Source organism: Ascidia mentula, chromosome 1 (genome assembly GCF_947561715.1).
Source record: "Ascidia mentula chromosome 1, kaAscMent1.1, whole genome shotgun sequence".
NCBI lineage: Eukaryota > Metazoa > Chordata > Ascidiacea > Phlebobranchia > Ascidiidae > Ascidia > Ascidia mentula.
The window spans coordinates 10,998,147-11,022,076 of NC_138566.1; the positions used below are offsets into that span (position 1 = coordinate 10,998,147).

The 23,930-nt window shown below is 37.7% G+C and overlaps 5 protein-coding genes and 1 pseudogene across 5 annotated transcripts; 5 read left to right on the forward strand and 1 right to left on the reverse strand.

Moving 5' to 3' along the window:
• Window positions 1-2,267: 2,267 nt before the first annotated feature.
• On the forward strand, window positions 2,268-4,818 carry LOC145903841 (deoxycytidylate deaminase-like). The gene is made up of 5 exons (XM_082992010.1): window positions 2,268-2,822; window positions 2,887-2,976; window positions 3,241-3,373; window positions 4,059-4,175; window positions 4,260-4,818. The coding sequence occupies exons 2-5, from the start codon at window positions 2,908-2,910 to the stop codon at window positions 4,391-4,393; spliced, it is 453 nt and encodes a 150-aa protein (XP_082848136.1). The 5' UTR covers window positions 2,268-2,822; window positions 2,887-2,907; the 3' UTR covers window positions 4,394-4,818.
• Window positions 4,819-5,546: 728 nt separating this feature from the next.
• On the reverse strand, window positions 5,547-7,980 carry LOC145912399 (uncharacterized). Its single transcript, XM_082999857.1, has 2 exons — window positions 7,792-7,980; window positions 5,547-6,113 (listed from the first exon to the last, which is right to left on the reverse strand). The coding sequence occupies exons 1-2, from the start codon at window positions 7,961-7,963 to the stop codon at window positions 5,866-5,868; spliced, it is 420 nt and encodes a 139-aa protein (XP_082855983.1). The 5' UTR covers window positions 7,964-7,980; the 3' UTR covers window positions 5,547-5,865.
• A 2,346-nt stretch (window positions 7,981-10,326) lies between these two features.
• LOC145914396 (uncharacterized) lies at window positions 10,327-13,230 on the forward strand. Its single transcript, XM_083002262.1, has 6 exons — window positions 10,327-10,481; window positions 12,071-12,193; window positions 12,256-12,448; window positions 12,562-12,747; window positions 12,839-12,948; window positions 13,005-13,230. Exons 1-6 carry the CDS (start codon window positions 10,327-10,329, stop codon window positions 13,228-13,230), a joined length of 993 nt encoding a protein of 330 aa, XP_082858388.1.
• A 774-nt stretch (window positions 13,231-14,004) lies between these two features.
• On the forward strand, window positions 14,005-16,068 carry LOC145914503 (uncharacterized). The gene is made up of 6 exons (XM_083002359.1): window positions 14,005-14,159; window positions 14,914-15,036; window positions 15,098-15,283; window positions 15,375-15,585; window positions 15,677-15,787; window positions 15,844-16,068. The coding sequence occupies exons 1-6, from the start codon at window positions 14,005-14,007 to the stop codon at window positions 16,066-16,068; spliced, it is 1,011 nt and encodes a 336-aa protein (XP_082858485.1).
• Window positions 16,069-17,336: 1,268 nt separating this feature from the next.
• On the forward strand, window positions 17,337-19,848 carry LOC145914612 (uncharacterized). The gene is made up of 5 exons (XM_083002465.1): window positions 17,337-17,491; window positions 18,893-19,015; window positions 19,106-19,298; window positions 19,363-19,580; window positions 19,833-19,848. Exons 1-5 carry the CDS (start codon window positions 17,337-17,339, stop codon window positions 19,846-19,848), a joined length of 705 nt encoding a protein of 234 aa, XP_082858591.1.
• A 289-nt stretch (window positions 19,849-20,137) lies between these two features.
• On the forward strand, window positions 20,138-23,032 carry LOC145914712 (uncharacterized; annotated as a pseudogene).
• Window positions 23,033-23,930: the final 898 nt, after the last annotated feature.

Below are 23,930 nucleotides of genomic sequence, written 5' to 3' on the forward strand. Positions count from 1 at the left end.
TTTTTAACCCGTTAAGTTAAAAGGCGGCGAAAATGTACATATTAGTATATGGATGGTATACAGGATGAAACGAGTTTAGTATGAACAGGAATCACCAGATGCTAGTGTGGGCTGCTTGCGTATGTGTTGTGTGACACACAGAAATGTTACCTTGATGGTATAGTATTTTTCCAAACAATCGAATGTTGTAGTTCTGCCTTACAATGCCTAGGCTCAATGCCTACAATGCCTACGATGCCTACAATGGTATTTTAGAGGCACCCTTTATCTTCTCTTCTGTTTATATTTACATAATTTTGTTATCTGCTCTGCAATTGTATATATGCTGTCAAACTCGATTGTAACGTAGTTATTGCGTCAAATGGCCCAATGTTGCTTGACAACGTTGATTGTAAGTTGCATTTGGCGTATCAACAACATAGAAACAAAGTTTTTGTAAACGTCGCTTTTTAACAACATTTAATTTTGATAAGAGTAGTGTGACACGTGTTAACGACCTTATTACGACGTTGAGAAAGTTAAAAATATGTGTTAGCTGAGTGATTACCAACCATCTAAGGCTGTTAAACTTTGCAGGCGGATCGTTTAACAACTGCAAACTTATAAACTTTCGGTTTAACATTGCACACATACGAGTAACAACATGCAGGTTGGGTGGAAACAATGATATTGACAGGAGATTGTGAATAAAACGTAGGAGTAATATTTCATGCAATAGCATGATTGACAGGATCACCCCACTGCGCAGTTCCTTGCTTGGCCATCACAACTGCAAGTGGTTTCGTCATTTCCGTCAATAAATTGCCTGCTTAAGTTTTCTGCTACCAGCAATGTAGCTGCGAGTAAATTAGTTTATTGCAATTTTCCTTTGATTGTACTGTATTTTTAACCCGTTAAGTTAAAAGGCGGCGAAAATGTACATATTAGTAAATGGGTGGTATACAGTTTGAAACGAGTTGTTACGTTCAAAACGAGTATTGTATAAACAGGAATCATCAGATGCTGCTTGCGTATATGGTTTGTGACACACGGCAGTGGTGCGCACGATAATTATCATCGAATTGAGTTAAGTCACGTTGAACGCAATGCCTTTGCGATGGCTAAATAGCTTAGCTCGAGTTGTGTTAAGTTTCAGATTTTCAAAGTAACCAGTGAAGGAGTTATTTGTACCCGTCTCTATGATGGTAATCCATTCACTGGATGTTTTTTTATACGCTAGTAAAAGCATTTCGCAACTGCAGCAGGAACCTGAAAATGATCATAGGCATCCACACAACACATGTTTGATTTTCCGCAAGGCAGTTGAGGATTTGCTGTCACGTATTATTAGCAAATGTGTGCATACATATTGTGGCAGTTCAAGTAGTTAGGTACAAAGTACAGGTTGAAACGAAGCGAAGGATTTGTGCTGAAATCTAGGTATCGCCGTTCGTCCCGCGTCCTTCAATCGGGTTTGTTTGTCACACCAGTTTAGTGAGTATTGGTTTGGAGGTGGTTAAACTTATAGATTATTTTACAAAAATACGTTATGAGACCTATGTCTTGGTAACGATTCCTCACACAGCAAGAATTTTTTTTCAGTTTTTGAACAAAGTTAGTTTATGATCGGTGCAATGTAATCTTTGGGAATATCAGTAAAAAATTATTTAAGAATAATTCAAGAGCAATTTCTTACCTTTGATTGTATTGTAGTTTTAACCCGTTTAGTTAAAGGGAGGCGAAAATGTACATATTAGTACATGGATGGTATACAGGATGAAACGAGTTTAGTATGAACAGGAATCACCAGATGCTAGTGTGGGCTGCTTGCGTATGTGTTGTGTGACACACAGAAATGTTACCTTGATGGTATAGTATTTTTCCAAACAATCGAATGTTGTAGTTCTGCCTTACAATGCCTAGGCTCAATGCCTACAATGCCTACGATGCCTACAATGGTATTTTAGAGGCACCCTTTATCTTCTCTTCTGTTTATATTTACATAATTTTGTTATCTGCTCTGCAATTGTATATATGCTGTCAAACTCGATTGTAACGTAGTTATTGCGTCAAATGGCCCAATGTTGCTTGACAACGTTGATTGTAAGTTGCATTTGGCGTATCAACAACATAGAAACAAAGTTTTTGTAAACGTCGCTTTTTAACAACATTTAATTTTGATAAGAGTAGTGTGACACGTGTTAACGACCTTATTACGACGTTGAGAAAGTTAAAAATATGTGTTAGCTGAGTGATTACCAACCATCTAAGGCTGTTAAACTTTGCAGGCGGATCGTTTAACAACTGCAAACTTATAAACTTTCGGTTTAACATTGCACACATACGAGTAACAACATGCAGGTTGGGTGGAAACAATGATATTGACAGGAGATTGTGAATAAAACGTAGGAGTAATATTTCATGCAATAGCATGATTGACAGGATCACCCCACTGCGCAGGTCCTTGCTTGGCCATCACAACTGCAAGTGGTTTCGTCATTTCCGTCAATAAATTGCCTGCTTAAGTTTTCTGCTACCAGCAATACAATCAAAGGCAATTTTTTTCCTTTGATTGTACTGTATTTTTAACCCGTTAAGTTAAAAGGCGGCGAAAATGTACATATTAGTACATGGGTGGTATACAGTTTGAAACGAGTTGTTACGTTCAAAACGAGTATTGTGTAAACAGGAATCATCAGATGCTGCTTGCGTATATGGTTTGTGACACACGGAAGTGGTGCGCACGTGACTGCATATCACCTGAACAGTGGCAATAAAAAACCAAACAATCGAAATATTTTTCCAAACAATCGAATGTTGTAGTTCTGCCTAATCTTACAAAAGTAAACATGTTAATAACATAGTAATACTCTTCTTTGTAGATAACGTATATTCTGTTATTTATAGCTTACTTTAGGATAGGAAAACATGCAGTCCACCAATTTCATGGATGTTGCCAAAGTGGAATCATTGGAGAGTAAAGATCCAAGCACGCAGGTTTATGCTTAGTATTGTCACGCCACAGTACTAACCTAAAATTCCGTATCACAAGCTCACATGAATTAGTCGTCATGTTTGTTATTGGGTGGTCAGTAAAGTTATTGTGCTTAATGGCGTTGATTAAAAAATGATAAAAAAATTAATTTACTTACATTATCACATTGTTGTTTTTGGTTGCTGGTAGACACCCACTTCGCATACAAAGCGCAATCGTGAAGTTGCCAAACAACAAAATGCGTTTTATAGTTTTGTTTATTTCAGGTTGGTGCCTGTGTTGTTGATGGTTGTGGGAATGTTATAGGAAAAGGCTTCAATAAGATGCCAAATGGGGCGGAAGACAAATTTCCCTGGAGCCGTGATGCTGATAGGGAAGAAGATAAAAAATATTTCTATGGTTTGCACCAAATTGAATAAAACGAATAACAGTAAATGGTATTCTAGCATTTACTGAATGAACCATAAATGGCAGAGTAAGGCCTGGCAATCACTGCCCTTTCCGTAACGGTACACACAAAAAAGCATTTGTTATAAAAACAAGAACAACCTGATTTGTACTTGACTATCTGATATTGTATAATAAACACACATTTGGGCATTGAAAAATGTTAAAACGTCTGAAAAAACATTAGCAAGAAAAGTAGGAATTGAAATCCATATTCAACTGTTGTAGCAGTTCAGTGACTGGGCTATCTAGGTATAATGTGCAACGATTACCCACAGTGCGCTAGCTTTTTGTATGATTTTTATGTGTTTTGTGACTTTGCTCCAGGGGACTATGACCACATCCTATGTTGTTGTACTACCTTGTATGCTCATCAGTTTGTACGTCATCAACGCTGTCTTTCAAACTAGCGTGTGTAATTATTCCTGCCTTCCCCTGCGGTGCTTCTGACTTTGCACAGAAGATCTTGCTAGCCCAGATTTAATATTGTTATGACTGAATATGTATTTATTATACAGTAACTGACGATGTCGGCAGAGCGAAACATATATTGATTTTTAGAAAACCTGGCAGATCCAGTTTTTAAACCAGTGCTTTTTTTGTTTGTACACTAACAATAATTTACGTTACTTTACAGTTTGTCATGCGGAATTGAATGCAATAATAAACACTGGCAAAACCCGTTTGGAAGGTTGTACAATTTATGTCACTCTATTTCCTTGCAACGAATGTTCCAAGTTAATAATACAAACAGGTAATCCCTACCAGAAAAGCGCATATTCGAGTTGTAGATACTTCGCAACTGATTCAACTTTTAAATTTTATTCATTATTAATAGGCATCTCCAAGGTGATTTATTGGCAAAAATGGAAGGAACCTAATGATCCAAAAGTAAAGGCATCCGAGAAGTTACTTAGTGTAGCAAAAATCCCGACTGGGCAATTAAAACCTACTTGTGATGAAAATTTGTGATGCAAAATATAATAATTTCTTCCTTAAAGTCCTTAAAGTCCTTAAAGTCCTTATCCTTTTTCACATATTCTTAATTTATTTAAATTGTACAGTATTGGTCTCTTTTGACATTTGAACCTATAGGCTATGTTAACGCTGCAATTACTGTGGAAAGATTCACTTTCATGTTACCATTCATGAAAATCCTTTCAATCAATAGGATTACCTTTGTTTTCTTGATGGACATGCTATTACAGTTAATCACGCATATTTATCAGTTTTATTTACGGACGTAATGTTTGTAGAGTTGTGTGTTGTAGAACATAGTTGATGCAAATCAGTATGAGATTACACAGTATTGTATTTGAATTACTCGGTCCAAAACTTTTTTAATCACAATTTTGAAACTGTTTTATGGGTGATCGGGATTGTAAATAAAAGTGTATGTTAAATTCCAACTAACAACATTCTACCAGATGGAGAACTGCAAGGTAGAATTAGCGAAGTTCTTTAATACTACATTATTTTCAAAAGTTTTGATTTGGTCTGGTAATACTGGTAATCACCATGTCTCATTATGTCTAAAGCTACTGGAGAAGTGCAAGCGGGCTGTACATATAGAGGTCACTCGCTTACTCGCTTGGCACTTCTACGTTCATTAACACTTCTCAAAGGTTTCCCGGTCGAAAAGGTTCGCCTTCGGACGTGTTTAGCGACAACGGCACTAACTTTGTCTGGACAGAACGTGAGTTCGACAAAGGCATTGTCAATTTCAATCAAACTTGCATTCACAATCATCTGAGCCAGCAAAGAATCAATTGGTATTTAAACCCCCGCTTGCGAGTAACCAGGGCGCAGTATGGGAGCGACATCGTGTGGTTTACAAGAGGCTGAATTGCGAAAACGGTTCTTCGTCGTTTACCCGCATATTTTATAATTCCTGACGATATCGTTTAAAAAGTGAGGCCGACCTCCAAAAAGTGCAAAACCCGTTTCTGGGGGGGAGTAATGTAGCGACATATTATGTTGTAAGGATGTGACGTCGCAGTTTGGTTTCAATTCAGCGAGTGCTTTATTTAGTTTGCGATGATGACGTATAATCATCAATTTATTACAGCGTAAATCCCTTTTTCTCTGTGTGTTTAATCCCAAATATTGTTTGTGTCTCAGTACATTTTTACATGAAATAATGGGGTTATTTATTCATACAAATGTATTACAGCCAATACAAACAAAAGAAACCATTGGGTGGCAAATGTGATTAAAGACTCGCAAACCTGGTAAATAATCATCAAACGTTGTGTCAGAACTTATAAACAAATATTTACTTTCGAAAATTATGAAAGTGTCCACAGCTAAACATTTTGCAAAATTTTCATGATTTCGTTATTTTATAAAATATGCTCTTTTCATTGCAAAAGATTTATGACTTGGGTGGTTGATGAAGTGTTGATTATATATGTGTCGGGGGCATAATATACGAGAAGGGATGATTAAGGTTTTACTCCAAAGGCAGCCGTAATCACTGTGTGACAATTTTTAGTCATGCAACCGAAGCAATTGTGGTCGAAGCGGATTGTTTCCAATTCAATGGTGTCGCCGTTGGGACAGTAGGTGGTGCAAAGGTCGTTTGCACAGGCAGCAAACAGATCTCTGCAAGGAGCTGTGCACGAGTCACACTTGACTGCGTAGTGTTGATCTCGGCAAAATTGTAGGCAATGTTCCAAACACGTTTCGTTTCCTGTCACAAAAAGAAACTTTTCTACAAAAACGGCATATTTAAATTTATTTGGGTTATTGACGAGGATTAAACAATTGTTTATTTACTTAAAATAGCGCAAAGGATTTGCTTAAGGGATTTTTTATGTTTGCTGATGATATTTAAGTATACGTACCTAGAAAAATAAAGTACAATAACTTCTCAATAAAGTTTGTATGTAAAAAAAAATAATCTGGCAAAAAAAACACTCCCTATAATCAAAATATATGCTTGCTTGTGCACTGCTTTTATAAGAGACTGACTGTTAAACAACTTTATTCGCACGAGCTTTCGCGAGATTGATCTCGCTTCATCAGGTGCAGCAAATGACGTGTCAAATAAAATGCGGTAACAGCGCTAAAAACAAGGAAGAAAAAAAGGAAAAACGCACGAAGAGGTGATAATTGTTGGTCACTGAGTGCCCGTGGCATCTTGGTGCGTATAATGGCTCATGTGTATCGATCAATCGTACACTCACAGACACTCCGGTACAGACGAATATGTTCCCGTCGTGATGACTGCAACGCACAGTTGCGCGAACTGCGTACCAGGTTTATAGGGAATGACTACCGATCCAGCATGGTAGACAAGGAGATGGCAAGAGCGACGACCGTCCCACGAGACCGGCTTATTCAAGAGAACCAGCGTGGTAGCAAAAACACACGAATCCCCATCGTCGTCACATACAACAAACCGATGGGACGACTGAAAAAAATCGCAAAAGACCTACAGCCCATCTTGCATGGTGACAGCCGACTTTGTGCAGTGTTCCCGCAGCTTCCGGTTGTCGCTTATCGCCAACCACCAAACCTGAAAACAATGCTAACCCACACGGAGACTACTACCAAGAAAAACTTTGGGACATACCCATGTGGAGGTGCGAGATGCGCATTGTGCCACCACATTAACCGATCTAATCAGCTCATGACTAAGCATGGGCAACATTTCTCACCACAGGGAACATTTTCCTGCAGGTCAACGAACGTCATTTACGCTTTGACGTGTGCGCGCTGTCCACGAGCTTTGTATATCGGACAAACCGGACAAACACTGAGACAGAGAATGAACGGTCACAAAAATGATATTCGGCACAACAACTACGAGAAACCGGTAGGTGCTCATTTCAACGAGCCTGACCACAGTGTTGAAGACTTGAGGGTCATGGTGCTACAGAAGGTTATAAGAAGAACGAGACTAGCGAGAGAGACGGCAGAACAACGCCACATCCAAAAATTTGACTCTATCAACCACGGTCTCAATAGAGACTGGGGCTTTATGAGCCATTATACGCACCAAGATGCCACGGGCACTCAGTGACCAACAATTATCACCTCTTCGTGCGTTTTTCCTTTTTTTCTTCCTTGTTTTTAGCGCTGTTACCGCATTTTATTTGACACGTCATTTGCTGCACCTGATGAAGCGAGATCAATCTCGCGAAAGCTCGTGCGAATAAAGTTGTTTAACAGTCAGTCTCTTATAAAACCAGTGCACAAGCAAGCATATAGTCATAGATCAGAGACAGACACGACAAACTGAAGAAATATAATCAAAATAAAACAATTAAACGACAAATTAGGGATAAACTAATTTTTGCCATCAAAAATACAATATGTATGGTACTAAAGTTACCTTCCACGAAACAAATATATATCATACCAACCTTGGATGCAATTTGATTGACAGTTCTCAGTGCATGTTGTTGCCAACCCGCATGGTTCCATGCATTTCTTCCCACATTTTTTGAATGCCTGATTTGCCAGATTTGCAAGATTTGCTTTCACCACGCTCATGTAGCAAAAGCAAGCAAATGCACAAATCAAAACCAGTTTCATTATCCTGATTTTACAAATTGGCTACAAACAAAATAACAATCATGCATTTTTGTTTTCAACATTTAATTTCCCAGTCTTAATTCAAAATCATTATACGCATGTCGTTTAACAACTACGGAAACAACCTTAACCCAAGATACAACTTACAGACAAATATTAAGACGTTGCCACCAGCATTTGCCGTTCTCATGCTATATCAGCCCGACCACTTCCACATTGTCACAAACCACCGGTTCGACTTTTTTTTGTCTGCAATACGAGACTATTGTTTCCGTTCGGTTAGCTTCTTGCCAAATGCAAGACAAGCAAACCGCTGCAACATGGATCTGCATCATCAAATATTTTAGATTGTCAAAAGGTTTGCTACTGTTGCAAATGACAACGTAAGGTTTTACAAATCATTTTGATCAGTTTTTACCAGAATTTCCCAATTGATGTGTTCCTTTTTTTTTCTTTTCTAGTCATATAATAAAAAAGTTTTAAATAACGTATAAACATATTATTTTTTGAGCTGAAATACTCGATTCGAAAAAAAACTTTCAGGTAACAAGGTCGGTACACTTTTTTCCACTTAAAGTGTCAGGCACTTTTGCCATGCAGCACGACATTGGCTGTTAAAAGTCAATATTTTCCACCTTCCACGAATTGTTGAAGCAAGCAAAAGTGATCGCGGTGTTGAAAAAAAATCCCAAAGGGCTACATGCCTGTCTCCCTCCCCCACACAAACAGGAAATTTGAACGGTTCATGCTCTGTCATATTAAACCCATCGACGAAAACCTAATTCCAGAACAAGTTGGCATCAAATCATGAAAGTCAGGTCAACTATTAAAACTCACGCAACATGTTAAGAACGATTTTGAGAAAAAATTGATCACAGGTGTTGCCTTATGGTAGACCTCGACAATCATGAAGTTTTTGACACTCGATACTAAACTAACACTCATAATACAGTCCATGTTATGAGACCGACGTTTCTTGTTAACTTAAATGGAAACCGCAGTAGATGGCGCAAGCAGAGAGACGGCCCGACACAGGGAAGTGTACTACGTCACAATGTGTACTCAAATGATCAACCTGAGCACCCAGACACCAGAACCTATGTGGGTGCCGATGACTTCTGCATTGAATCCCACCCAACAATCTTTGAAAAAGCAGAAAATACCTGAATGATTCCATTTGTCTAAACTTTGTCCCCTACTATGCAGCAAATCACCTACGAACCAACCCTCTATTTCGAAAATAGATATGCCAATCGGCAACCAAAAGTAATGTGGCATGGCAAACAACATAATCACACTCCTAGCTTGGTGTTTTGTTAACTTAGACCAGTGACTTTCAACCGGTGTTCCGCGGAACACCAGTGTTCCTTGAAAGATCGCCAGATGTTCCGCAACGGGTCGAAATCATTTGTTTATAACAAAGGGCGTAAATAGCTATATGAAAATCACACACTATCAGCAGTTTTAATGATCCATCGTGAATTGCTTTATTTAATGTTGTGTAACAGTAAGACTCGTTTTGTAATAATAAGAATGCAATTGCGCGAGCCTGTTGCTGATGAAGTTACATGCCGCAATACTTCCAACAGTTTGGTGTTCCGCAAGATTATTTGAATAAAAAGTGTTCCGTGGCTCAAAAAGGTTGAAAAATACTTACTTACACCACTCCCTTTCCTGCAAGGATTACCAAAGTTTAAGTTGTTGCCAGAAATGACACCCTTACTTACGTCAGCTGGGGTACAGGTGTCAAAACTATCCACATAGCAGCAATGGCCATATGTTCTCAGCATTATATAGTTCACCAGAAAGGTGTGTAGATCATGCATTTTACCTTTTGGTTGGACCCCACCTTAAATACTGCATGCAGAGCCATAACCCGGTGTCTAAAAAACATAGTAGCAAACCTATATCTCATGTCTTGTTCCTCCTAACATAAGAAGTAAGAGGCAATCACAAAAAAAAGAAACTTAAGCAGGAAACTGCCCCCCTCAACCCTATGTTAGGTACTACAAGAAAAAATCTTACATAAAAAAATCCATTTAAATTTGTTATTGTGTAGCACAATACAAGATTAGAAAGGCGTATATATTTCGCAACTTTGTCTGGAATTTCTTATCATAAATTAACATAGACTACTTTTGCCAAATATGCCTTCGGAGTGCTCAGAAGTAAAAAAAAATAACATGTACTTGCTCTTGAATTCGTTTCGACACAGCAGCACTTACCTCTAAAGGGTGGCAACTGCTTTCTTCCTTGCTCACCGGGGCGTTACGGTTGTGAAAAAATTTTGGTTCTTAGCCATGAGTTGTACAAACTGCTGGCTTTGCGCAAAACTTAGCGCCCAGGTTGTGTAGCACATAGCAATGGCGGAACATTACATTCCAGTTATAGATTTCAGTGCATGTGCTTTGAATCAAGAAAAATGTTCACATGATGATTTGACAATCTCTGGCAAGCTGATGGTTGAAGCTTTTTCAAATGTTGGATTTGTTTACCTGAAAAACACTGGGATTGATGAGTAAGTTTGGTTTGGTAGAGACTTAGTGCATCGTTTACGATTTGTATTTGACGTTTTAGTCGGCGTTCGGTGTATACTTGTAGTATTAAAGTGCATATGACACGGCCATGACAACTTTGCGTAAAACTAAAGGTACATCTACAACAAACATATATCCAAAGTTTCACGGTTCTAAAATCGTAAACCTTTTGCGCGGAGGAGAAAAGGACATCACATAAGGCGCTTGCGTCGAAAAAATGCATTGTTTAGATAGGAGAAGGCGCCTGTTTTTGCAGATATCGAATAGTTTCAAACATAGGAGAATCCACAGATTACGTTACCGTAAAGGTCAGGACAGGGTTTTGCATCACACCAAAAATTTGTCATTGTGGCGTCAAGAATCAAAGGCTTATTTGTCCCTAATTAGAGGAAGACCATAGGGTATAGCAGAAACGACATAACTGTGAGTGAACAAAACGACAATGCTAAACAAACGGTTTGTCTCTGTCGTGTTTTCAAAAGTGTATCACGTTAGCGATCATAAATGCTGTAACAACAAGAACACCTTGTCCCAGTAACTGTTTTATTATTACACAACTAAATAAGACATAATAGGTCGAACAGCGGCCATCTGTCTTCAGCTTAAATTAACATCAAAATCCGTTTATTGCACTTGTTCACTTTTTGTCCCCTGTTTAATGCAATATTATGCTTAAACCAGTTTTACAATGTTCTCCATTCCTACGCATAAGGCTTGCTGCCAGCACTGGCGCACGACCGAAGCGCCTTCTATGACGTCACGCAACAATATCTCGCTTTCGCACGATTTCGTTCGCAGCGGCAAAAGTGCGACTTTGATCAGCTGTATCTTGATGAGTAAGTTTGGTTTGGTAGAGACTTAGTGCTTCGTTTACGATTTGTATTTGGCTTTTTAGTCGGCGTTCGGTGTATACTTCTATAAGCTAATACGTGTTGGTACAGTATGTGCATACGTTGAGCATTGTTATCAGTAAGAATTACAACAAAATTATTCGGGCCAATGCGGTTTAAAATTGGACAAGACCCCAAATTATTACATGTGGTAAATACTTTCTGATACGGCTTGGTTGCAGTAATCTGGTAAGCTGTAACAGGAGTTTGATCAGCGTATATTTAATTGACTACTTACACAGAATCTTTGTTCTAACGAGTGGCGCAAAAAAAGGCTTCACACTTGTTTAAACAAAGGTTGCACTTACCACAAAGGAATGTTTTGTGCATCACAATAGCTACATTACAATGCTAATAACAAACGTGGATTCATAGTTATCATTGCAACAATTCAATTCCAATCTAAATCTAAAACAGAAAAGTTACGATGTTCATTGTTTAAACAGTTTGAACAACTACATTTGCACAAATACGACATTTAATTTAGATCTGTCAATACTAAAAAATGCTTCAATATATTATTAGTTGCTGTTGATGTCTCAAACGGAAAAAATGTTCATTAGGATTCTAAATCCTACATAAACTTTGCCGAATAGATAACGCAAACCAAACTGATCGCAATTGCACGACAAGAATATTTTGCAGACTTTTCAGTTTTAAACAATCTTGTATCTTCACAGTGGTTTTATACAAAAAGTAAACGATGTAACGGCCAAGTTTTTTACAAGTCCGTTTGAAAAAAAGGAAAAATACAACAAAAAGCCTGGACAAATTTTTGGTTACATGGGATTAGGAACGGAGAAGTATTAGTGCATTGCTAAACTATTTTCAATTTTCTTAATGCAGGAATTCCATTTTTGAGCAGATTTCAACCCAATCTACCCTGCGATTACAAGGAATTCTTCAATGTAGATGGCGGATCTTTCTTTAGTAAGAAGGAAGAATGGCCAAATGATCTGGCACCGGGATTTTCTGACACAATCTTAAATTTTATGGAGAAGTCACAAAAACTTTCTCTTCGTATTCTTCATGCTCTTGCTATTGGTCTGGAGTTAAAGGTGGCCGAACAATTTCACTTTGAAAGTCTTTATTTATTTCATACAAAAATATCAAAGTGTATCGGCACAATATTTCCAATTCTAATGAAAAACGATTACATCTTCTGTTTAAGGATGAAGACTTTTTCACGAAGTGTCACACGGATATGCATTCAACAGAAACATCTGCGACTTACAGTAGCACTCTTTATTACCCACCAGTAACAAACGATTTGGAGCCTGGACAACAAAGACTTCTCGAACATTCCGACTTCACTTCGATTTCATTGATTTTTCAAGATACCATTGGTGGACTACAAGTAAAAATACTATCTAAATATTTTGTGTGTAATGCAACATTAGGGTTTAAAGATGATACACAAGTTGCGGTAAAACCGTTTGTTTGTTTAGGTCAAGCATGTGGATGGACATTATGTTGACGCAACACCAATAGAAGGAACGGTTTTGATAAACATAGGAGACACAATGCAACATTGGACCAAAGGCAAACTTAAATCCACGATAACGTCGATTTACTTAACGAATAACAAATGAATATAGAAATATTTTGTGTTTAGAAACATCGTGTGATTATCCCCGAGAGTGAGTTTTTGTTAAAATCTGTTCGGAGATCTTTGGCTTACTTCGTCCATCCAAATAATGACGTTTACATCAACCAACCACTCGTATACAAGGATGAGAGTCTCAATGACGTGGATGAAGTTCCTCAAGAGGATCTGTTAAAGTCTAAAGACTATTTGTCAAAAATATTTCGTTCCCTTTGGGAAAATAAGGCCCACTAAAATTTATGTTATGATGAGATTGAACAAAATGTAAAATTTTTATTGTCAAGTTTAATTTTCAAGCGACATTTTATATTTGCTGAATTGCTGATAATGTAGGCTACAGTTTGGGCCACATAAGGAGCGTTCACGTCACGGTGAATGTCGAAATACTGTTTCCTGCGAATCCTACTGACACGTTTCTTGTATTACATTTTCATATACATTCTAATTCATCTGTGATCCAATATTAATATATTAATAAGCCTTTACATGTCTGGTATGTCCTTTTTAACGTTTACGTTGTTCTCAAACCCGAACGCTAGCAGAAAATGTTTATATATGCCCCCCTCAACCCTATGTTAGGTACTACAAGAAAAAATCTTACATAAAAAAATTCCATTTAAATTTGTTATTGTGTAGCACAATACAAGATTAGAAAGGCGTATATACATATATCGTCATTGATTGTTGACCAAATGCATTTGCGTACAAAGGTATTTTTGTTTGGAGTCATTTCGCAACTTTGTCTGGAATTTCTTATCATAAATTAACATAGACTACTTTTGCCAAATATGCCTTCAGAGTGCTCAGAAGTAAAAAAAACAATTAACATGTACTTGCTCTTGAATTCGTTTCGACACAGCAGCACTTACCTCTAAATGGTGGCAACTGCTTTCTTCCTTGCTCACCGGGGCGTTACGGTTGTGAAAACATTTTGGTTCTTAGCCATAGAGTTGTACAAACTGCTGGCTTTGCGCAAAACTTAGCGCCCAGGTTGTGTAGTACATAGCAATGGCGGAACATTACATTCCAGTTATAGATTTCAGTGCATGTGGTTTGAATCAAGAAAAATGTTCACATGATAATTTGACAATCTCTGGCAAGCTGATGGTTGAAGCTTTTTCAAATGTTGGATTTGTTTACCTGAAAAACACTGGGATTGATGAGTAAGTTTGGTTTGGTAGAGACTTAGTGCTTCGTTTACGATTTGTATTTGGCGTTTTAGTCGGCGTTCGGTGTATACTTGTAGTATTAACGGATTCTATGAGCTAATACGTGTTGGTACAATATGTGCATACGTTGAGCATTGTTAGCAGTAAGAATTGCAACAAAATTATTCGGGCCAATGCGGTTTAAAATTGGACAAGACCCCAAATTATTACATGTGGTAAATACTTTCTGATACGGCTTGGTTGCAGTAATCTGGTAAGCTGTAACAGGAGTTTGATCAGCGTATATTTGATTGACTACTTTACACAAAATCTTTGTTACAACGAGTGGTGCAAAGAAAAGGTGTCACGCTTGGATAAACAAAGGTTGCACTCACCACAAAGTAATGTTTTGTGCATCACAATAGCTACATTACAATTCTAATAACAAACGTGGATTCATAGTTATCATTGCAACAATTCAATTCCAATCTAAATCTAAAACAGAAAAGTTACGATGTTCATTGTTTAAACAGTTTGAACAACTACATTTGCACAAATACGAGATTTAATTAAGGTTTGTCAATACTATAAACATGGCTTTAATATATTAGTAGTTGCTGTTGATGTCTCAAACGGAAAAAATGTTCATTAGGATTGTAAATCCTACATAAACTTTGTCGAATAACTAACGCAAACCAAACTGATCGCAATTGCACGTCAAAAATATTTTGCTGACGTTTCAGTTTTAAACAATCTTGTATCTTCACAGTGGTTTTATACAAAAAGTAAACGATGAAACGGCCAAGTTTTTTACAAGTCCGTTTGAAGAAAAGAAAAAATACAACAAAAAGCCTGGACAAATTTTCGGTTACATGGGATTAGGAACGGAGAAGTATTAGTGCCTGCTAAACTATTCTCAATTTTCTTAATGCAGGAATCCCATTTTTGAGCAGATTAAATCCCAATCTACCCTGCGATTACAAGGAATTCTACAACGTAGATGGCGGATCTTTCTTTCGTACGAAGGAAGATTGGCCAAATGATCTTGCACCGAGATTTTCTGACACAATGTTGGAGTTTATGGAGAGGTCACGAAAACTTTCCCTTCGTATTCTTCATGCTCTTGCTATCGGTCTGGAGTTAAATATGGCCGAACAATTTCACTTTGAATGTCGTTACAATATATAAAAATATCAAAGTATTTCGGCACAATATTTCCAATTCTATTAGAAAACGATTACATCTTCTGCTTAAGGATGAAGACTTTTTCACGAAGTGTCACACGGATATGCATTCAACAGAAACATCTGCGACCCACAGTTGCACTCTTTATTGCCCGCCAGTAACAAGCGATTTGGAGCCTGGACAACAAAGACTTCTCGAACATTCCGATTTCACTTCAATTTCATTGGTTTTTCAAGATAGCATTGGTGGACTACAAGTAAAAATACTATCTAAATATTTTGTGTGTAATGCAACATTAGGGTTTAAAGATGATACACAAGTTGCGGTAAAACCGTTTGTTTGTTTAGGTCAAGCATGTGGATGGACATTATGTTGACGCAACACCAATAGAAGGAACGGTTTTGATAAACATAGGAGACACAATGCAACATTGGACCAAAGGCAAACTTAAATCCACGGTAACGTCGATTTACTTAACGAATAATAAATGAATACAGAAATATTTTGTGTTTAGAAACATCGTGTGATTATCCCTGAGAGTGAATTTTTGTTGAAATCTGTTCGGAGATCTTTGGCTTACTTCGTCCATCCAAATAATGACGTTTACATCAACCAACCACTCGTATACAAGGATGAGAGTCTCAATGACGTGGATGAAGTTCCACAAGAGGATCTGATAAAGTCTAAAGACTTTTTGTCAAAAATATTTCGTTTCCTTTGGGAAAATAAGGCCCTCTAAAATTTATGTTATGATGAGATTGAACAAAATGTAAAATTTTCATTGTCAAGTTTCATTTTTAAGCCAAATTTTTTTTTTCGCCAAATTGATGATTATGTAGGCTACAGTTTGGGCCACCTAAGGGCGTTCACGTCACGGTGAATGTCGAAATACTGTTTCCTGCGAATCCTACTGACACGTTTCTTGCATTACATTTTCATATACATTCTAATTCATCTGTGATCCAATATTAATATAGGTCGCCTTTACATGTCTGGTATGTCCTTTTTAACGTTTACGTTGTTCTCAAACTCGAACGCTAGCAGAAAATGTTTTCATATCTCATACGAACAAGAAACAAGACTGATGTGTGCATTAAAATTTAAAATATACTTTTTACGGACCCTTGAAAAGGAACCCAAATATATCCAGGGCTAAATGAGTATACGGTTTTGTGTATGGAATATGTCTCGAGCGCCAATGCCCTCCCCGGAACGCTCTCTGCGTTCACCTAGCGATGATGTTTCGCTTATGCAAAACGGCGGAAAGGTGTTGAAAAGCGTGGTTTGTTGTACTTTTTCTTTCATGGGACTAGTGAAAAACTTTTTGTTAGATAAAAGTGGCTTTTTTCAGCTTCTTGTTTGTGATGTAATTCAGGGTTCATCGACAAATGAAAAGCAGACGAAATGGTTCTGATCTGTGGTTGACAATTGCATTGATTTTTAGGCCAAATGGGGGGAGGATGTTGGGAATGCGGGCTTGGTTTACAGGCAACCTTCCACGGAGACAAAAACAAGATCTGGGTCGTAGCCTCGTTTCCATCTTGATATACTGAAAGACGTGTGAAGCTTAGCATCATGTATAAACTTGGTGTCTACCATGTCCCCAAGTCAGCATACTATGGCTGTTAAAGCTAGCATTCTGCTATGGCATATGTGTGATTGGTCAATACGTGGGTGCAAAATACTTAAAGTTAATGAGTCTGAATAGGAAGGCCAAAGCTAATATGCTATTGCTGTTACTTATTATGGTCAATACGTATACCACAAAAACAAAATATGCAGAATTAATGAATGGAGAAATAATTATACATGAACGACGATGTCACCAACAATGAACCCTACGATGTTCCTTACTACCCGTTGTATTGTTACCTGGGTAAAGTGTGCAGTGCAGTTCTTTATTGTTTACCGATCGGCGGATCGTACAAAGTCATTGTGAAAGCTGCAGACACCACATACAACTTGTGTTTGCTTGGTGTCACGTAGCCAACTATACAGCACGCAGCAATGGCGGAACATTATATTCCAGTTATAGATTTCGGTGCATGTGGTTTGAATCAAGAAAAATGTTTACATGGAGATTTGACAATCTCTGGCAAGCTGATGGTTGAAGCTTTTTCTAATGCTGGATTTGCTTACCTGAAAAATACTGGAATTGATGACTAAGTTTGATTTTGTAAAGGATTTGTGAATGATAGTTTGCAATGCAGAGAAGTAATACTCAAACGTTCAAATCAGTCAAACTGATTGACCTGTTAAAAATGTAAAAAACATTACCAACGCCTAAAGTGCATATGACACGTAAAAATCAAACATGTTAATAATCAAACTAAGAAAAGTTCAGAACATTTCTGGCGAAAAAAGTAGCTTGATACGACGACTGGTTTCTGAGATACAGCTGATCAAAGTCGCACTTTTGCCGCTGCGAACGAAATCGTGCGAAAGCGAGATATTGTTGCGTGACGTCATAGAAGGTGCTTCGGTCGTGCGCGAGTGCTGGCAGCAAGCCTTATGCGTAGGAATGGAAAACATTGTAAAACTGATTTAAGCATAATATTGCATTAAACAGGGGACAAAAAGTGAACAAGTGCAATAAACGGATTTTGATGTTAATTTAAGCTGAAGACAGATGGCCGCTGTTCGACCTATTATTTCTAATTTAGTTGTGCAATAATAAAACAGTTGCTGGGTCAGGGTGTTCTTGTTGTTACAGCATTTATGATCGCTAACGTGATACATGAACTTTTGAAAACACGACAGAGACAAACCATTAGTTTAGCATTGTCGTTTTGTCCACTCACAGTTATGTCGTTTCTGCTACACCCTATGGTCTTCCTCTAATTAGGGACAAATAAGCCTTCGATTCGTGACGTCACAATGCCAAATTTTTGTGTGATGCAAAACCCTGTCCTGACCTTTAAGGTAACGTAATCTGTGGATTCTCCTATGTTTGAAACTATTCGATATCTACAAAACCAGGCGCCTTCTCCTATCTAAACAATGCATTTTTTCGACGCAAGCGCCTTATGTGATGTCCTTTTCTGCTCAGCGCAAAAGGTTTACGATTTTTGGTCGCCGTTACTTTTCGTGCAGTTTTCTACATTTTTTAGTTGACGTAGAACCGTAAAACTTTGGATATATGTTTGTTGTAGATATACCTTTAGTTTTACACAAAGTTGTTATGACCGTGGCATATGCACTTTAACCAAACTTCAGTACACAACAACCTAATTAGGCAATGCAAGCCCAGCCAAAACGGTAGCTATGAACTTAAATTGGATTTGTCCTGAGTCCGAATTTGACAGACATCACTGTCAGGAGAAACTGTTGTAATGTGCTAAAATGTTCTGGAGTTTTGGAAACTACATTTTGTAACTGATGTTAGGATAATGTCATCACTCAAATCTGTGCCGTACGTGTACCAGTAGGTGGCAATTTCAAATGTTTCAAATTCTCTTATTTAAATAATCTATCAGCACAGTTTGAGGGGTCGCAAATGCTTGGATTAACACACGGATATTTTTGCTAGTGACTAAATTTTGGGTAATTTATTTTGTTTTTAGCGATTTTGTTCGAAACGTTAACGATATGACGGCCACATTTTTCACCAGTTCATTTGAAGAAAAAGAAAAATACAACAAAAAGCCTGGACAAAATTTTGGTTACATTGGAATTGGAAAAGAGAGGTATGAATCCCAATATTAGCCGTCACATCGCAATAGTTTGCTCAACTAAATTGATTTTCCTTTTCTCGATACTGAATATTAATTGAACAGGTATGAACCCAGTACACCCAGCAATTACAATGAAACGTATAACGCTGATGGCGCATCTTTCTTTCGCAAGAAGGAAGAATGGCCAAATGATCTGGCACCAGGATTTTCTGACACATTGTTAGATTTTATGGAGAGGTCACGAAAACTTTCTCTTCGTATTCTTCATGCTCTTGCTATCGGCCTAGAGTTAAAGGTGGTCGAACAATTTCATATTGACAAAAGTTAAGATAATTTTGATACAAAACGTCATGCCTTAGGATGAAGACTTCTTCGCCAAGTGTCACACGGAAATGCATTCGAAAGAAACTTTTACGTGTACTCGCACACTATATTACCCACCAGTAACAAGCGATTTGGAGCCTGGACAACAAAGACTTGCCGAACATGCTGACATAACAGCAATAACATTGATTTTTCAAGATAGCATTGGCAGCAATGGCCATATGTTCTCAGCATTATATAGTTCACCAGAAAGGTGTGTAGATCATGCATTTTACCTTTTGGTTGGACCCCACCTTAATATACTGCATGCAGAGCCATAACCCGGTGTCTAAAAAACATAGTAGCAAACCTATATCTCATGTCTTGTTCCTCCTAACATAAGAAGTAAGATGCAATCACAAAAAAAAAGAAACTTAAGCAGGAAACTGCCCCCCTCAACCCTATGTTAGGTACTACAAGAAAAAATCTTACATAAAAAAATCCATTTAAATTTGTTATTGTGTAGCACAATACAAGATTAGAAAGGCGTATATATTTCGCAACTTTGTCTGGAATTTCTTATCATAAATTAACATAGACTACTTTTGCCAAATATGCCTTCGGAGTGCTCAGAAGTAAAAAACAATTAACATGTACTTGCTCTTGAATTCGTTTCGACACAGCAGCACTTACCTCTAAAGGGTGGCAACTGCTTTCTTCCTTGCTCACCGGGGCGTTACGGTTGTGAAAAAATTTTGGTTCTTAGCCATGAGTTGTACAAACTGCTGGCTTTGCGCAAAACTTAGCGCCCAGGTTGTGTAGCACATAGCAATGGCGGAACATTACATTCCAGTTATAGATTTCAGTGCATGTGCTTTGAATCAAGAAAAATGTTCACATGATGATTTGACAATCTCTGGCAAGCTGATGGTTGAAGCTTTTTCAAATGTTGGATTTGTTTACCTGAAAAACACTGGGATTGATGAGTAAGTTTGGTTTGGTAGAGACTTAGTGCATCGTTTACGATTTGTATTTGACGTTTTAGTCGGCGTTCGGTGTATACTTGTAGTATTAAAGTGCATATGACACGGCCATGACAACTTTGCGTAAAACTAAAGGTACATCTACAACAAACATATATCCAAAGTTTCACGGTTCTAAAATCGTAAACCTTTTGCGCGGAGGAGAAAAGGACATCACATAAGGCGCTTGCGTCGAAAAAATGCATTGTTTAGATAGGAGAAGGCGCATTTTTGCAGATATCGAAAAGTTTCAAACATAGGAGAATCCACAGATTACGTTACCGTAAAGGTCAGGACAGGGTTTTGCATCGCACCAAAAATTTGTCATTGTGGCGTCAAGAATCAAAGGCTTATTTGTCCCTAATTAGAGGAAGACCATAGGGTATAGCAGAAACGACATAACTGTGAGTGAACAAAACGACAATGCTAAACTAACGGTTTGTCTCTGTCGTGTTTTCAAAAGTTCATGTATCACGTTAGCGATCATAAATGCTGTAACAACAAGAACACCTTGTCCCAGTAACTGTTTTATTATTACACAACTAAATAAGACATAATAGGTCGAACAGCGGCCATCTGTCTTCAGCTTAAATTAACATCAAAATCCGTTTATTGCACTTGTTCACTTTTTGTCCCCTGTTTAATGCAATATTATGCTTAAACCAGTTTTACAATGTTTTCCATTCCTACGCATAAGGCTTGCTGCCAGCACTGGCGCACGACCGAAGCGCCTTCTATGACGTCACGCAACAATATCTCGCTTTCGCACGATTTCGTTCGCAGCGGCAAAAGTGCGACTTTGATCAGCTGTATCTTGATGAGTAAGTTTGGTTTGGTAGAGACTTAGTGCTTCGTTTACAATTTGTATTTGGCTTTTTAGTCGGCGTTCGGTGTATACTTCTATAAGCTAATACGTGTTGGTACAATATGTGCAAACGTTGAGCATTGTTATCAGTAAGAATTACAACAAAATTATTCGGGCCAATGCGGTTTAAAATTGGACAAGACCCCAAATTATTACATGTGGTAAATACTTTCTGATACGGCTTGGTTGCAGTAATCTGGTAAGCTGTAACAGGAGTTTGATCAGCGTATATTTAATTGACTACTTACACAAAATCTTTGTTCTAACGAGTGGCGCAAAAAAAGGCGTCACACTTGTTTAAACAAAGGTTGCACTTACCACAAAGGAATGTTTTGTGCATCACAATAGCTACATTACAATGCTAATAACAAACGTGGATTCATAGTTATCATTGCAACAATTCAATTCCAATCTAAATCTAAAACAGAAAAGTTACGATGTTCATTGTTTAAACAGTTTGAACAACTACATTTGCACAAATACGACATTTAATTTAGATCTGTCAATACTAAAAAATGCTTCAATATATTATTAGTTGCTGTTGATGTCTCAAACGGAAAAAATGTTCATTAGGATTCTAAATCCTACATAAACTTTGTCGAATAGATAACGCAAACCAAACTGATCGCAATTGCACGACAAGAATATTTTGCAGACTTTTCAGTTTTAAACAATCTTGTATCTTCACAGTGGTTTTATACAAAAAGTAAACGATGTAACGGCCAAGTTTTTTACAAGTCCGTTTGAAAAAAAGGAAAAATACAACAAAAAGCCTGGACAAATTTTTGGTTACATGGGATTAGGAACGGAGAAGTATTAGTGCATTGCTAAACTATTTTCAATTTTCTTAATGCAGGAATTCCATTTTTGAGCAGATTTCAACCCAATCTACCCTGCGATTACAAGGAATTCTTCAATGTAGATGGCGGATCTTTCTTTAGTAAGAAGGAAGAATGGCCAAATGATCTGGCACCGGGATTTTCTGACACAATGTTAAATTTTATGGAGAAGTCACGAAAACTTTCTCTTCGTGTTCTTCACGCTCTTGCTATTGGTCTGGAGTTAAAGGTGGCCGAACAATTTCATTTTGAAAATGTCATGCAAAAATATCAAAGTGTATCGGCACAATATTTCCAATTCTAATGAAAACCGATTACATCTTCTGTTTAAGGATGAAGACTTTTTCACGAAGTGTCACACGGATATGCATTCAACAGAAACATCTGCGACTTACAGTAGCACTCTTTATTACCCACCAGTAACAAACGATTTGGAGCCTGGACAACAAAGACTTCTCGAACATTCCGACTTCACTTCGATTTCATTGATTTTTCAAGATACCATTGGTGGACTACAAGTAAAAATACTATCTAAATATTTTGTGTGTAATGCAACATTAGGGTTTAAAGATGATACACAAGTTGCGGTAAAACCGTTTGTTTGTTTAGGTCAAGCATGTGGATGGACATTATGTTGACGCAACACCAATAGAAGGAACGGTTTTGATAAACATAGGAGACACAATGCAACATTGGACCAAAGGCAAACTGAAATCCCCGGAACGTCGATTTACTAAACGAATAACAAATGAATATAGAAATATTTTGTGTTTAGAAACATCGTGTGATTATCCCCGAGAGTGAATTTTTGTTAAAATCTGTCCGGAGATCTTTGGCTTACTTAGTCCATCCAAATAATGACGTTTACATCAACCAACCACTCGTATACAAGGATGAGAGTCTCAATGACGTGGATGAAGTTCCTCAAGAGGATCTGATAAAGTCTAAAGACTATTTGTCAAAAATATTTCGTTCCCTTTGGGAAAATAAGGCCCTCTAAAATTTATGTTATGATGAGATTGAACAAAATGTAAAATTTTCATTGTCAAGTTTTATTTTTAAGCAAAATTTTATATTCGCCAAATTGCTGATTCTGTAGGCTACAGTTTGGGCCACCTAAGGAGCGTTCCCGTCACGGTAAATGTCGGAATACTGTTTCCTGCGAATCCTACTGACACGTTTCTTATATTACATTTCCATATACATTCTAAATCATCTGTGATCCAATATTAATATAGGTCGCCTTTACATGTCAGGTATGTCCTTTTTAACGTTTACGTTGTTCTCAAACTCGAACGCTAGCAGAAAATGTTTACATATATCATACGAACAAGAAACAAGACTGATGTGTGCATTAAAATTAAAAATATACTTTTTACGGACCCTTGAGAAGGAACCCAAATATATCCAGGGCTAAATGAGTATACGGTTTTGTGTATGGAATATGTCTCGAGCGCCAATGCCCTCCCCGGAACGCTCTCTGCGTTCACCTAGCGATGATGTTTCGCTTATGTAAAACGGCGGAAAGGTGTTGAAAAGCGTGGTTTGTTGTACTTTTTCTTTCATGGGACTAGTGAAAAACTTTTTGTTAGATAAAAGTGGCTTTTTTCAGCTTCTTGTTTGTGATGTAATTCAGGGTTCATCGACAAACTGAAAAGCAGACGAAATGGTTCTGATCTGTGGTTGACAATTGCATTGATTTTTAGGCCAAATGGGGGGAGGATGTTGGGAATGCGGGCTTGGTTTACAGACAACCTTCCACGGAGACAAAAACAAGATCTGGGTCGTAGCCTCGTTTCCATCTTGATATACTGAAAGATGTGTGAAGCTTAGCATCATGTATAAACTTGGTGTCTACCATGTCCCCAAGTCATACTATGGCTGTTAAAGCTAGCATT

What these genes read in the sequence shown, in the direction of transcription:
- LOC145903841 (XM_082992010.1), top strand. Translation starts at nt 2,908, where the DNA reads ATGCAGTCCACCAATTTCATGGATGTTGCCAAAGTGGAATCATTGGAG. An exon ending in AGATAAAAAATATTTCTATG is followed by an intron (nt 3,374 to 4,058) that starts GTTTGCACCAAA and finishes GTTACTTTACAG; the next exon opens with TTTGTCATGCGGAATTGAAT. An exon ending in CAAGTTAATAATACAAACAG is followed by an intron (nt 4,176 to 4,259) that starts GTAATCCCTACC and finishes CATTATTAATAG; the next exon opens with GCATCTCCAAGGTGATTTAT.
- LOC145912399 (XM_082999857.1), bottom strand. Translation starts at nt 7,963, where the DNA reads ATGAAACTGGTTTTGATTTGTGCATTTGCTTGCTTTTGCTACATGAGC. An exon ending in TCAATCAAATTGCATCCAAG is followed by an intron (nt 6,114 to 7,791) that starts GTTGGTATGATA and finishes TTTTTGTGACAG; the next exon opens with GAAACGAAACGTGTTTGGAA.
- LOC145914396 (XM_083002262.1), top strand. Translation starts at nt 10,327, where the DNA reads ATGGCGGAACATTACATTCCAGTTATAGATTTCAGTGCATGTGCTTTG. An exon ending in ATGGGATTAGGAACGGAGAA is followed by an intron (nt 12,194 to 12,255) that starts GTATTAGTGCAT and finishes ATTTTTGAGCAG; the next exon opens with ATTTCAACCCAATCTACCCT. An exon ending in ATACCATTGGTGGACTACAA is followed by an intron (nt 12,748 to 12,838) that starts GTAAAAATACTA and finishes TTGTTTGTTTAG; the next exon opens with GTCAAGCATGTGGATGGACA.
- LOC145914503 (XM_083002359.1), top strand. Translation starts at nt 14,005, where the DNA reads ATGGCGGAACATTACATTCCAGTTATAGATTTCAGTGCATGTGGTTTG. An exon ending in ATGGGATTAGGAACGGAGAA is followed by an intron (nt 15,037 to 15,097) that starts GTATTAGTGCCT and finishes ATTTTTGAGCAG; the next exon opens with ATTAAATCCCAATCTACCCT. An exon ending in AAGGCAAACTTAAATCCACG is followed by an intron (nt 15,788 to 15,843) that starts GTAACGTCGATT and finishes TTTTGTGTTTAG; the next exon opens with AAACATCGTGTGATTATCCC.
- LOC145914612 (XM_083002465.1), top strand. Translation starts at nt 17,337, where the DNA reads ATGGCGGAACATTATATTCCAGTTATAGATTTCGGTGCATGTGGTTTG. An exon ending in AAAAATACTGGAATTGATGA is followed by an intron (nt 17,492 to 18,892) that starts CTAAGTTTGATT and finishes TTTTGTTTTTAG; the next exon opens with CGATTTTGTTCGAAACGTTA. An exon ending in CTATCGGCCTAGAGTTAAAG is followed by an intron (nt 19,299 to 19,362) that starts GTGGTCGAACAA and finishes GTCATGCCTTAG; the next exon opens with GATGAAGACTTCTTCGCCAA.